This window comes from Phragmites australis, chromosome 18 (assembly GCF_958298935.1).
Source record: "Phragmites australis chromosome 18, lpPhrAust1.1, whole genome shotgun sequence".
Lineage (NCBI taxonomy): Eukaryota > Viridiplantae > Streptophyta > Magnoliopsida > Poales > Poaceae > Phragmites > Phragmites australis.
In genome coordinates, this window is record NC_084938.1 from 28,523,907 (window position 1) to 28,537,796 (window position 13,890).

At 43.6% G+C, this 13,890-nt stretch overlaps 2 protein-coding genes across 3 annotated transcripts; one reads left to right on the plus strand and one right to left on the minus strand.

Moving 5' to 3' along the window:
* On the minus strand, positions 1–8,727 carry LOC133898809 (mediator of RNA polymerase II transcription subunit 15a-like). Of its 2 annotated transcripts, XM_062339556.1 has the most exons (10): positions 8,427–8,722; positions 7,411–7,522; positions 6,682–6,796; positions 4,771–6,024; positions 4,046–4,116; positions 1,935–3,374; positions 1,102–1,428; positions 728–922; positions 555–643; positions 1–440 (listed from the first exon to the last, which is right to left on the minus strand). In XM_062339556.1, exons 1-10 carry the CDS (start codon positions 8,564–8,566, stop codon positions 236–238), a joined length of 3,948 nt encoding a protein of 1,315 aa, XP_062195540.1. In that variant the 5' UTR covers positions 8,567–8,722; the 3' UTR covers positions 1–235. The 2 variants fall into 2 exon arrangements, with proteins under 2 accessions (XP_062195540.1, XP_062195541.1); XM_062339557.1 differs by lacking the exons at positions 1–440; positions 555–643; positions 728–922 and having other exon boundaries at positions 1,227–1,445; positions 8,427–8,727.
* A 96-nt stretch (positions 8,728–8,823) lies between these two features.
* On the plus strand, positions 8,824–12,643 carry LOC133898810 (uncharacterized). Its single transcript, XM_062339558.1, has 9 exons — positions 8,824–9,238; positions 9,338–9,496; positions 10,093–10,140; positions 10,266–10,328; positions 10,490–10,582; positions 10,676–10,819; positions 11,257–11,364; positions 12,075–12,126; positions 12,207–12,643. The coding sequence occupies exons 1-9, from the start codon at positions 8,969–8,971 to the stop codon at positions 12,242–12,244; spliced, it is 975 nt and encodes a 324-aa protein (XP_062195542.1). The 5' UTR covers positions 8,824–8,968; the 3' UTR covers positions 12,245–12,643.
* Positions 12,644–13,890: the final 1,247 nt, after the last annotated feature.

The following is a 13,890-nucleotide window of genomic DNA, read 5'->3' on the forward strand; positions in this document are numbered from 1 at the left end:
TGGAGAGGAATAAATGGTTTCCTCTGGCATTATGGGATGCTTCGGCCACAACATACACTTTAGGGTTCATAGGCACAAACAATGGACATGTTTGTTTCCTCGACTGGTAATTATGCTAGTATAAATATATTGTCGGTCGGCAAGGATGACCAGCGCCAAGAAGCAATACGTATGTATAGTATTAGTGCCACTGCAACAAGTATACATAGTGCCACTGCAACAAGGCACGCGCGGATCAGGCACCTACGCAGCTTTCCCAACAGCCGTAGCTTGAACTGAAACTACCTCCACCAGTTTGCTGAGCATACTCTGCAATCACTTTGCGGGCACAAGCATCCCATGTCCTTGCAATCTCTCGCAGTGACATTGGCTCAGCAAGACCCCGGAGCAATATGCCAAACTTCGACTTGGCTTTGGTAGACAGGTCATCCGAGTTTTTGCTGCGGATTCAGAAGCACCGTGAGTTTAGCATACATACACCAAATCAACCACGTTGCTGGCAGGCATGTCGTGATACTGGATACGCGAGCTAACAAATACAGTTGGTCACGCACCTTTGTTCGTCCGGAAACTTGTCTAGGAGCACCGGCGAGCATTTTGGGTAGCTAGCAGGAACAAGCAACCTCAATGGCAAAATTGGACTCTGCACACGCATTCCAACATAGAAAAAAAAATGAGCGAATGATACAGGTCAAGACAACAGAGCATCTTGTGTTTCGAAGCTCACCATCTGTGCTGAAGCAAACAAGGACTTCAAGTTGGGACTAACAGCAACAGCAGTAAAAGTACATTTAATGACTGTTCCTTCAGCCCCTTCAGATGTGGCAGCAAATGACTCGGCATCATCCTCGCATACATGGAGCTCTGTATCTATAAGCTGTTGGTTTATCTCATGAATCTCCTCCAGCAGAGCATGGTTTACCTGCACAAAGACAGGATACCAGATAAAAATACAAGGTAACCAACAATTTGGAGCAACTCCCATCAACTTGACACTACTCATCTGCTTTAGATCCATATATGCAAGTTACTGTAAACCAACAACTACCAGTAAAATCACGCTTTAAAAGTTTGTATACACAAGTTTTACAAGAAACATACCTCAACTTTTTGCCACTTGACACGTGAGGTTGCAGTTGATTGTAGCTCAGGGGTATGCACACTATATGGTTGCTTGAAGCTATCATTGACACTTCCAAGAGGCATAGCACTCGTGTCACGTTTCATTTTCTTTGATGTACCACTCCCATCATGTGTAATGAAGTTTCTGGCTTGCAGGCGGCACTTTGTCATTGCAACGAGATCTTCACCCACAGCAGCTCTAGAACCGTTACCAGGTGCCGATCCAGCGATCCTATCGATCATGCTGACGACAGATCCTATATCACTAACTGCAGCACTAAGAGACTGGTGCTGTGTTGTTCGCAGCTGCATTGTAACACAAACTTGAACATGAAACAATGGGGAAAAAATTGAGAAATAATATAGACCATGGCATCATCAAAGAAAACTAATTTATGGGATAACTTAAGAGGTGTAAATGACTTCTTATGTACTAGCATACAAGGAGAACAGCCTATCAGAGGAACATCTGGATTATGTTACGAGCAACACGTGCTTTCAGATATGCAAATGGCAAGAGCTAGAAGTAGAATGAAAATGACTAGGCATTGTTATCATTTGAAGAACTAGCTCACCAAAATAATTCTTTGTATCAACTTTAGCATGGTATAGATACAAAAGAGGTTGCCAGAAAAAAGGCATAATATACCTAACTCCTCAAGAAAACTCTTCAAGCTCATGTTCGTTATGCTAGTATGCTTCAGAAAATTATAGACTTGAAATTAATCAAGTTCGACAATATATTTGGAACAGTGCTGATGAAGAAACAAATCATTAAAAGGGAGTAAACAGTAAGTTGGCAAGTTACTGACTGCTTTAAGTAAGCGATCTAGAGGCCTTTCTGCTGCACTTGATTTGATTGGAATTTGAGTTGGTACATTAGCCTGACTTACATCAGCACTTGTGAATTCTGCTAGCAAGGGCGACGCCGATATACCTGGTGTGTTAACGGCTATTGATTGTGTTTGAGGTGCAAGAGATGTTTGCTGATGTCCAGCCTGCCCAGCATTAGTAAGTGACGACAAATTGGACAGTGGTTTATCTGAATCGACTGGTATAGGAGATGGGGCAACAGGTGGTGATGGAGATGGAACAAATGGTGAGCTCGCTGAATGCAATGGCGTCCCAGTCTTGAGTTGAGATGGCAAAAGATTGTGCTGATCAACCTGAGGAGAATGGTGTGAAATTTGTGGAGATGATGCTTGGAGGTTTTGCGGTGAAGAAATTGGGAATGCACCACCCGGTTTCAACTGCTGATAGTAGTTCCCTCGTGGGCCCACCTGTTGATAAATTCCAGATTTCATTGCAGCTCCTTGTCTAACCTTTAGCTCGTTCACATCATTTCCAGAATGAAGCTGTTGAACCTGCATCTGCGTTTGCTGCTGTTTCTGCAATTGTTGTTGTATTGGGAGATGCTGTTGAAGCATTTGCTTTTGCTGTAACTGTTGGATCATCTGACGTTTCACTTGCTGACTTTGCATCATGTGATGCTCCTGCTGTTGCTGCTTTAGCTGCTGCAGTGAGTTTGCATTTGCTTGCATTGAATTGGTATTAGGCTGCATTGTACTAATCGAGCTGTGAGATAGCATGTTACTACTAGATTGCTGTTGTGCATTCATTGCACCCTGCATGGGCCCAGTGCTTCCCTGTTGCAATGAGCCACTCATTGAACCATGCTGCACAGAGTTAAAATTATTTCCTTGAGCAGTCTCCAAATTAGAGCCAACCTGCAGTGCATTTGCAACATTTTGCTGTGTTGTTGGAACACCAAAGTTTGTTGCTTGAGACGTAGGTACATGCTGGACACCAGCTGCACCAGAGGACTGTCCTCCTGTGCTCATACTTGTTAAACTTGCTTGAGGCATATGATTGGTATGACTATCATGCTGCTGCAAACCTTGGGAAGCCTGATGTTGCTGTGAAATGTTAGAGCTAGGACCTTGCCCACCAGATTGCTGAAAGGGTTGCTGTCCTGATGACTGCACAGGCTTCCTTCTTTGTGAATTTAGGATACCGATAATTTGCCTCTCGTATAAAGGGATTTTTTCCCTGAGAGCTGGTTGAATGCTGCTCTTGTTGATTTGCAGGAAATTCAATGTGCGCTCCAACATTACTTTAAAGCCCTTCATCTTTTCATACTGGTCTGTTTGCTTTTGAGGTGGCATGTGGTTGTCAACATGTTGTAGCTTCATAGATATCTTATTATACAGATCACTTAGTTCTGCCAAGTACTGGTCTTTTAAGCTCTTAATCTGTGGACAAATAAAACAAAAAACAAATAAGTTTGTTGCAGAGGCTACACAGAGATGAATATAGAAAAACAATATATTGAATGGAGCATGGTTTGTCATTTAGTTACAAATATGAAACTGACAGATAGTTAGGTAACAATTACAAGTATGGAATCTAAAAATAAAATAGAAAACTACACTGCCCATTAAAGGAATCATGGATTTTTCAAATAAATTTAATTAGTTAACTTAGTGATCAAGAAAAATACTGCAAAAAATATTGTCAACTAAATACATCTAGACATCGTGTGCTCCACAGTCTACACACTTGCAGAGAGATCCCCTACATATTTTAAGGGACTGCCAAAATATAGCACATCTACATACCATACTAATGTGTCACGGTATGAATTTCAATTCCAAATTTCTTTGAAGAAGGAAAGAAAAAACGGACTTGCTTGGCGGAAAACTGACCAAAAGAAAAGCAGTAAAAAAGGAATGGAGGCACAACAGGAAGTGGAAGAAAATCCTAACATTTTAATACTCAACGTTGTCTTTTATTTCATCTTATATCGATCTAGATCAGTGCGATCTCGAATCTCTCTATTCTGGATGCTGTTTTCCATGAACTTTAGAAAGGTGCTAGTTAGTTGAAAGCTTGGCAATGCCAATGGGATCGCAGCATGCTTTACCATTTGATATAACTCCTCTTGCCAATCACCTGCACCTGGATGACCAGTTTGAGCAGTGGAGTCCACAGATGCTGCATCAAAAGGTTATCAAAACTCAAAACAAGAACCTAATAACAAGAATCAAATAGCAAGCTAGTACATCATGAAACAGGGTGCAAGCAACTAATGGAAAATTTATGTGAATACTACTGGAAAAGAAAGTCACAACAGTGAACTAAAGGTCAGATTAAAAAAAAAATTGCAGAGTAGCATTTAGAGCAATACTTGTCACAAATCAGAAGCATATTTGATGAAGAAAAAACACCGAAGATCAACAAGATTAACTTAGTCAACAAGACAGTCAATTTGTACTGCAGTATATAACTGCATCTGAATTATGCATATATGGATTTCATCTCCAGTTTTTTAGTCCAAACTCCAAACAATTTGAAGCTTGCTCTCTCAGTATAAATTATAAACGTTGCCTTCAGAGAATAAGGTCGAAAAAAAGAAAAGAAAATTCAGATCCCTATGCTTGCTGGCTAAAATTGCAAGTGAAAATTAAGGTTTTGTCCATATTGATAGGGCTAAAACTGAAAGTAAAAATTAAGCATAATATGACCTTAGGTTCAAGGAAAAAAGATGCCTCAAGAAGGGTAGGCTTACACAAGAACTTGGGGAGACATTAGAGGGTAGAACAATAAAAGGATACCGTGCTCTGCGAAGACAGTATATGAGGAACTTACTGCTGGATGAAACTTCTTGAAGGCCCCTCTGTGCCTGAATATATTGCTTTTGTTGATCAATGTTATTCTGTTGCAAGAGTATGCCAGCTGAAGTTTGAAGTCTTTGTTGCATTGAAGGTTGCTGTTGCATTCCTAATTGTTGTTGCAATTGATTAGGCTGAGACTGGAATTGCGATATCATATGCTGCTGTGGTTGCTGAAGTTGGTTCTGCTGAGACTGAGGTTGCAACAAACCCATCGATGGCTGCTGAGCATGCTGTTGCTGCTGTGGTTGCTGAGCAGCTGCATTTGTTTGTTGTAGCATATGCATTCGTTGAATGTTGGAAACATTAGGCACAGTACCAAGAAGCTGCTGCTGCTGCTGCAGACTTGACATATTTGCCTGGGAGCCCAATTGCTGTGGCTGGTGCAAGGACATAGGCTGCTGGTTCAGCATCTGCTGATTTTGCTGCATATTCAGAAGATTATTTGACTGAACTGGTAGCCTTTGTTGCTGTTGCATCTCTACTACATTATTCTGTTGACCAATTAACTGATTTTGTTGTAAATTTGGCTGATGGCCCATTAACTGTTGCTGATGTTGTTGCAAAGGAATGTTGGGCTGTTGAGTTGACTGAGCCTGTTGCAGAGAAGGCTGCTGATGCATGGAGGACTGTGGATGTTGCTGTTGCCTCACAACAGATTGTGTAGGTTGTTGGAGTAATGATTGCACAGATTGTTGAACTGCCTTCAATGGATTCTGTTGTATACCACTCTGAGTAGTTGACTGCATGGCCATCGGCTGTGTCTGTGGAATGGTAGACTGCCCGGGCTGAAGGCCAGATGACATTTGCATCATGGGTTGCTGCGAAGATTGCATCTGTGTTGACTGCAACAAAGATTGCTGCTGCTGCATGTGTGGTTGCATAAGTGAATTCTGCTGCAATTTCTGGTTCATCAACATTTTCTGCTGCTGATAAATTAATTGACTCTGTGCTTGTTGTTGCTGTTGCTGCCTTCCTGCCATTTGCCTTTGTGCAGCATAAATATCTTGTGGAGCACCTTGTGCCAAGCCATTATTCATAGTGTTCTGTGTCATGCCAGACATATTCTGCAGAGTGGATGTCTGGCCGACACCCGGCAAGCTCTGACCAAGGCTAGGGAGAGAAGCTTGTACAGATGTAGAAGTATTTGGCTGCCGGGTCTGTTGCTGAGACATCAAGGGCATTGCTGATGACTGTGCTGGATTAATGCCTTGTGGAGGAAGTCCCGGTGCTGTTTTAGAAAATATACCATATGCATGTTACGAGGAGTGCTTACTTTAAAATTGTAAAAAGCACACAGATGCACTCAAAACAGCATGTTGCAGATAAAATTGAGAAGTAGTGAGCTTCTGCATTTTCTGAAGAGAAGAAAAACACGTATACTGAAGCAAACAGGAACTGAGCTTGTTCTTTTGAGGAAGCTGAGAAGCGGACTGCATTAACTCAATCTAACCAAGAATACAAATTAGCAGCAAAGACAGAATAAATATAATTTGAGGAAGAACTGATGATGGTCCGTGTTTACGTTAACTCATAGCCACAGCACTGTGATCTAGCTCCAACCACTTAGATACAGTAAAAACAAATGAACAATGAAGATGCAAATGGAAACAACTTAGATAACATGTGTAACCAGTACAAAATATGCATTCCATCAGTGATAACACAAAGCTCTGTTACTCTTAACATGGTATCTCCATCAGTCAGCTGGTTTTACCTTTTTACTCTCTAGAATCAGACCATGAATATCACCATAAAATGCGTATGATCACCAATTAATCTAATGCAAACAACCACTTCCATCATCCACAACATACATGTTTACCACAGCTAATGTAATGACGTTTAGCACGAGGCGAACAAAATATAGTGCCTCCAAATATGATACCTGGGCCGGGGGGGTTTTGATTTGGAATCACTTGAGCATTTCCAGGGTTTTGTTGCGACTTTGTCTGACTCTCCATAGAGAGCATTTTCAGAGAAATCTTCCGCAAATAATCCGACTGAGTGGTACAAAATAAAAAGACTTTAAGATGTGGTTTTGCTATGATACAAATATATAGGTGCAAGGTGTATAGACTAATAATATCTGGCTACCTGTATGACCTAGTGTGATTAGCACAGTTGAAAAGTATTTTTTTATCTGGTACTAAGGAATTAAGACGTTTGATCCAACATAAATGACTGTATACTATTGCATATCCCATAAAAGACTTGCATAAATTACTCCCTTTCTAATAGAAGGTTCGTTCAGATATATGCCAATTTGAGATACATGGCAAATGTATGTGATTTATAAAAACATTAATGGCCAAATAATGGACTGAAGTAATGCAAGGTAGAACACTCATAAGTTCGACATAACCATTAGAAAAGCCGAGCCATTTGTGCTTTGTTGTATCATATATGTTAGCATGGTCAAAAAAATATATAAGAAAATATTAGTTACTAATTATATGGATGGTTTTATTTGAAAGAAAAAGCTAGCAGAACTTAAAAATGACCAAAAAAGTCTTTCAGATCGTTCACAGACCACTTTTCTATTATTGATCAGCACACTTTTGAACCCGCATAGCTAAAAGTTCTGGCTTCCGCCTATAGAAGATAGCAAAGTTACCTGGTTGGTTGCTGCAGTATAGATCTTCTCTTCAAATCGAACAGCAATTTTTTTAAGCTCACTCAGCCCCTCTGGTACTGATACTGGCAGATGCTTCTTCAGAGTCTCCATTCTACACATATAAGGCAAGATGTGATATCTTGAGAGATATACTGCTTATGAGAAACGTGTTTTGTCTACCATCTAATGACTGGTCAAACGAGTAAGCCAGGTGCCCGACTAATATACATAAATACTGTATTAGCATCCTAGTGCCAGAAGTGGCATGGAATTTGTGGACAATTATAGCATACCGCACATTCATGTGGTCGAACAACCCAGCTATGAGAGCAGCAAAAATTCAGATGGACATGTTTAAGTGGCAGGCATATACAAGATCAATAAATAGATGAGAACAAAAGAACATTTGCATTTGAGCAAGTCATGAGATTGTCACCATGCACGGAAGATTGATTAGATCTCTGCTCCAACCACACTAGCAAAATCCATGGTTCCCCAGATGTGATAAAACATGAATGCAAGTATTTCATATCAGAAGTTATGCAGTTGTGCATGTTTTTTCTTGTGGCTTATGGTGCAGACTCGCCCTTATCATAACACTTTTGTGCCTTTTAGCAAATCAACGGGTGGGTTTTGTCTGCTGTTATTTGTGACAATTCAAGTAGGCGGTTGAAGAAATGACGAAATCTAGATAGAATCGTACTAGGCATGGATTGGATGGCATGAGTATGATGATTTTATCGAACCCTATGTTTGAGGACTAATGGGTCCGCGATCATGAGCAAACAAAATTAATGCAGAGCACGTACACAGAGAGATGTGCTCGTAGCAAAGCAAATAAGCAGGGGGCATCATTGAAAGAAAAAAAAGATTTTTAGGTAAGAAGAATATATGTAGAGGCGCAGGAATTGTTGATGTGTACGGATGGATGAACAAATCATAGCAGTATAGTATCCAATTTGAGAAAGGAAATTGATTTGGGATCGAAACGAAGGGGATGGGAGAGGTGCGCGTACATCTTACTGACGATCCTGCTGCGCGCCTCGGGCTGGAGCTGGGCGCGCCAGTCGCCTCCGGCGGGGGCGGCGGCGTTAGGGTCGACGCCGGCGGCGGCAGGGTCGGCCCCCTGGGTGGGCCTCCAGTTGGCGCCATCCATGGCGACCTCTTAGGCACTCTTACCCCGCCTCTCTCTCTCTCTCTCTCTCTGTCTTGCGATTTGGTTTCCGATTGGAGTCTTGCACTTGGATCTGTTGGACGCCTAGCACCTCCTCGGCTCTCACCACCAATAATCAGGAGGGAGGAGGAGGAGGAGGAATCGATGCGATGGGATAACAAACTCGACTTGTATATGGATGGAATCGGAATGAGTTGACGCCAAGGTGAGAGATGAGAAAGAGTCAGCGAAAGAGAGAGTGATGGGCCTGCGCTAACTAGCCAGCCCAACTCTTGGTGGGCTCGCCCAACTGCAAGCCGAACTGGGAGTGCGTGCGCCGCGGCGGCGGCGGCTGGTAAGCCCCAGCTCCGCCTCCGCCCGACATCCTCTCCTCCTCCGCCTCTCATGGTGATTCGGAGTTGCTCTTCTTGTCTCTGTGGATTCCTGGTTTCCAGAGCGGCGTGGAGGAGGCACTACCCCCTCTTGGCTCTCAGGCCTCCCGTGCCGCCGCCCACCCGCTTCTTCTCCTCCTCCTCATCCTCCCGCCGCCGCTCCACCAAGGGATCCGCCGCTATGGACTCCACTGCCGGGGAGCCCTTCTACGTCGTCCGCAAGGGGGACGTCATCGGCATCTACAAGACCCTCAGCGAATGCCAAGCTCAAGTCAGCAATTCGGTATCTTTCTTTTCCTTCTCTTTGCTTTGCTTTCCTTTCCTTTCCTTTCCTTACACGGATTGCTGGCTTGCCTGCTCATGCTGCTGCTGCTGCTGCTAGGTATGCGACCCTTCTGTCACTGTCTTCAAAGGCTACTCTCTGCGTAAAGACACCGAGGAATATCTCGCTGCGCGCGGGTTAAGGAACGCTCTCTACTCCATTGACGCAGCAGACGCCAGAGATGAATTGTTCGGCGATCTTGTTCCATGCCCTTTCCAGGTAAAAAGACAAGAGACAATGCTCTATGCTTGGAACCTCCAGCTCCTTCACAGCCATGCCCGATGTCCATCACATGCCAATGTTGTGTGCACCACGTGTTAATCCCGTTACCTATGTTCTATGGAAGCAAATACCAATTTGCTCTGTGTTCTACTTACTGTATTAATTCCCCAATGTTAGTGTCCACCGGTTTTGCTTGCTAATCTGTAATGGCACTGATGCTGTTACCACTTCCTTACCTATGCGCACGTCTTCTCTATTAGTTGGACCAGCTTGCTTTGTCAGTTCATTCTACTCTATGTTTGAACTTGATCCAGTCATTTCCGGACATGGTATTCATTTTACTGGAAAGCCCATCACATCACCAAAAATATAGCTTCATGGTTTCTATGTACCAGTATACACTTCAACGCTGATTGACAACTGCCCCTGATTCTCAGGGCCTTAGTTTTTTTCTCTCACACAATCCCAAGGCCGTACCTTGAGCGTTGAGCTGATTGTTCATTCATATCCTTAGGTCGTTGCATTACTACTTGATTTTGCATTTGCCCATAACATTTGTCGTGCAGTGTTGATTGTGCAACTTTTGGTTTCAGCAACCTGATGGAACTGCATCATCTACTTTGAAAAGGTCACAGGAGATTGTGAGTACCATTTTCTTTTTCACTATTAATGTGAATATATGATCTCCATTGAAAAGTGTCCTCAACAGCACTTAATGAGTTTTCTACATATCTCATTTACTCGCATCAAAAATCATTTTCTGAAGGAAACTGGACCATCAAAGAAGCATCCCAAAGTTGCTGAGCAGGAACCACTACCTGATAGTCATGTGAGTATGAATTATGCAATGCACATACTATGCGCTCTTATGCCATGTTTCTTGGTTTGGTTCTGTAATTTTGATTGGATGTTAACATGTACATTTGCTAGTTATCTCCACTATGATGTTATGTTGACTCGTTCTCAACAGCAGACTTTGATCTTTTGCAGCTCTCTTGTATTCTTGAATTTGATGGTGCTTCTAAAGGAAATCCTGGGAAAGCCGGTGCTGGAGCAATAATAAGGCGCTTAGATGGATCTGTGGTATGTAGACCAACTGGTAGCTAAGCTGGTGCGTTTTATTAATATTCAGTTATCATGCCTAGATGGTTACTGTATTATGCTCTTCAACTGAAGATTGCTCAACTACGCGAGGGTTTGGGTATTGCAACAAACAACGCTGCTGAATATCGTGCATTGATCCTGGGGCTGAAATATGCTGCCAAGAAGGGATTCAAGTATATCCGTGCTCAAGGTGATTCCAAGCTTGTCTGCAACCAGGTGAGTAGTTATACCTTTGCTATTTCTCAGCTTGTGTTTGTTACCGTGAAACCGTCAAAAGACAAGGAGTGTTGTGCAGTTCTTCCTGACTCTTCAAATTCCTCTAAAGCATTAAATTTGTGGAGGAATGGCCAATTCAAATTATTCTTTATCTGTGCTTCATTTTCTACCTTGAATGTGATTTGACCATCTCACATTCTTCAGCTTTTCTTCACGAAAGGGAGTTTTTATCCAATTACTTAAGATATGCACTCCCACAGTACATGTTATTTTGTTCGATTCAGGTATCATTGAATGAAGGCCTTCATCTCAATGACTTGCAAAATCTGGTGAACCTACTTAGTAGAGCTCTCTGAAGAGCTTCTCTCGCAGCTGGGAGCTCTAAAAATGTTCAACTCTTTATTAACGAAAGTAACACATTGTACTTTCTGGAGCAGGTCCAAGATCTGTGGCGTGCTAGGAATGATAATATGGCTGACTTGTGCAAAAAAGTTAAGGAGCTAAAGGGAATGTTTCTTACATTTCAAATCAGCCATGTTTTGAGGGTAAGCATTGACCTTGTTCGAATTTATGTTACACCAGCCAGCTTTGTGGTCTGCCATGTTCATGCTCTGCGCCTTATTATTCTTTATTCTTTCTATTTTTATTGCTGGAGCCTGGAACCTACTGGCACCATATATAGTTATATACTATGTCATGAAAAAAATTCTGTTGACAATCACATAGAACTAATTCTTGAAAGATGGCATAAACTGGTATTGCTTTTATTTTCCCCTTTTTGGGAGGGCTTTGTGGGTTTTGATAATTGCTATTTCGTGTATATTAGCTTGGTACTAGTTGCTCATGATGTAAGGAGTAACAAGTGACACACAAGATTGTTGCATGGCAGATTGTCTCAATATCCAAGTCCTAGTTAATATATTTATTCCAGCAATTTTCCTCCATCTGTTTAAGATGTCAAGAATTTTTTGAGAAGTAATATGTAAACATATAGATGGAAACCGATATGGATTTATAAGACCTTTCAACTTTTATTTAATAGTCGAGATACAGCTAGTTTCAGCAGTTCTGCTTTTCATAAGCTCTCTGAGAACCTGTTCAGTAAGAACTCTAGATTTGTTCCCTAGGCATGGACAAGCATAACTTGCTGCTAGGAACCCCTTCTAACTGGATTTAACATCTGTCTGACAGTCTCTCAAAAAAGCAGGCAGCTAAACCTTGGAATCCCTGTCACTCATGCTTCTTTGTTACACAGGAATTTAATTCGGCTGCTGATGCTCAAGCTAACTTTGCAGTCGAACTTCCTGGTATGGAACTACTATCAGAACCTCAATTGTGAATTGCTACATTGCCAATTGTACCACACCTGATTGCTTCCTCTCTTCAGTTGGTGAAGTTCAAGAGCAGTCAAACTTTCCATGCTAGTGGTTTGTGCATTGCTCGGTTGCTGGGACTGAAGCTATGTCGCATTTGTTCAGTTCCCATTGACAGAAAAAGAAAAAGAACTTCAGTTCAGTGTAGAGCAGTTGGAGTGAAATCTACAGTGGACCCGCAGGATGACATGCTGAGTTGAGATGATGAGATACGAAGTAGTACATTCATATGAAATCATCTGTAATTTTTTGGATAGTGTAGAAGTTGAATTGTTTGGGACTGCCGTTTGCGGACTTGCTGATAATCTATGCCCTATGTACGATTGTTTGCATTTGGTATAGTGTTTACTAGCAAAATGTAGAGAGACCTGAGAACGGCAGAGACGATACAATTTGTCTGGTGTTTGTTATTGTTGGTTGGTAATAACTCGTTTGGCAGATGCAGATGCGATACTGTGCGTCAGGTCCTTGAAATAATGCACGACTAAATCGTCAAGAAAGCCATTTATACGAATAGTTGAATAATCCGGGGATCCAGATGCAACTGTAGCATAGGCAGGGACTTATCCTTCTAGAAGAGCACAAATTAGCAATAGCAAATTAGCTATAGCACAAATTGATGGAGGGATATTGTTGATGTAAAGAATATAAGGGTTCCTGTTGGGATGGTTTGCAACAGCTAGTTTTGGTAGTATCAGTTTTCTTTCTCTGGTCTTAGCCCACTTGTCGGTGTATCAGGAACCGGGGGTCCCTGAGTCCCGAGATCAGGCCAGCCGTCCGTCACGTGTCACCATCCCGCGAGGTCCCTCCTGCGGGATGAGGAGAATCTAAGTTCCAGGAGAAAGTGCTCGGGGCCACAGCCTCTGATCCCCGAGCACCTCAGTTCCCCGATGACCCGCAGAGTCCAAGTACCGGGAAGAAAGTGCTCGGGGAGGTGCCCGCTCGCCCCCGAGTACCCTAGTCCCCCGATGGGCAGAAGAGCTAAGTACTCGGGAGAGAGTGCTCGGGGCTGCACGGGGCAGCCCCCGAGCGCTCATTTCCCCGAAGGTTCTACCGAAGTGCTCGAGAGAGAGTGCTCGGGGCTGCACGTGACGGCCCCTGAGCGCTCGGTTCCCCGAAGGTTCTACAGAAGTGCTCAGGAGAGAGTGCTCGGGGCTGCACGTGGTGGCCCCCGAGCACTCGATTCCCCGAAGGTGCGTGCGAGGGCGCTCGGGAGAGGGTACTCGGGGTTGCACGTGGCAGCCCCCGAGCACTCGGTTCCCCGAAGGTTCGCGCGAGGGTACCCGAAGCCCCGACGACCCAGAGGGGCCCGCCGGCGAGGTGTCAACCAGTCAGGGGTCCAAGGCCGCATTTAATGAGCATGCGCGGCCTGACATCTTGACATCCCCAACTGCTCCCGCCACAGTGTCAGTCCCTGCCATGCTTTGGCAGGGGGGGGCGTGGGTCCATTAATTACACGGGTCCCGTCCCGTATCATCCGGGGTATCTCGGGATAACGTTGCCGGATCAAAGCGTCCGCCTGCCACCCTGCCCTGGCAGAGGAACAAGACAGGGTAGGCGCGCCGGGTGCCTCTGTGGCTGCCCGGTGGGCCCTCTCAATGGCGTCAGGGCGTCCACAGTGATGGGTGGTCGGACGCGCGCCGCGTTTTTCCACCGCCCCTGTCACTTCGCCCAGAGAGAATGATGGCGCATTTCTCA

Excerpts from the sequence above, each read along its gene's own strand:
- LOC133898809 (XM_062339556.1), bottom strand. The coding sequence starts at position 8,566 with ATGGATGGCGCCAACTGGAGGCCCACCCAGGGGGCCGACCCTGCCGCC. Across the intron at positions 6,025-6,681 it reads TCAAAACCCCCCCGGCCCAG|CACCGGGACTTCCTCCACAA; the intron begins GTATCATATTTG and ends TTTCTAAAACAG. Across the intron at positions 4,117-4,770 it reads TCAAGAAGTTTCATCCAGCA|CATCTGTGGACTCCACTGCT; the intron begins GTAAGTTCCTCA and ends CTTTTGATGCAG.
- LOC133898810 (XM_062339558.1), top strand. The coding sequence starts at position 8,969 with ATGGTGATTCGGAGTTGCTCTTCTTGTCTCTGTGGATTCCTGGTTTCC. Across the intron at positions 9,497-10,092 it reads TTGTTCCATGCCCTTTCCAG|CAACCTGATGGAACTGCATC; the intron begins GTAAAAAGACAA and ends TTTTGGTTTCAG. Across the intron at positions 10,329-10,489 it reads AACCACTACCTGATAGTCAT|CTCTCTTGTATTCTTGAATT; the intron begins GTGAGTATGAAT and ends GATCTTTTGCAG.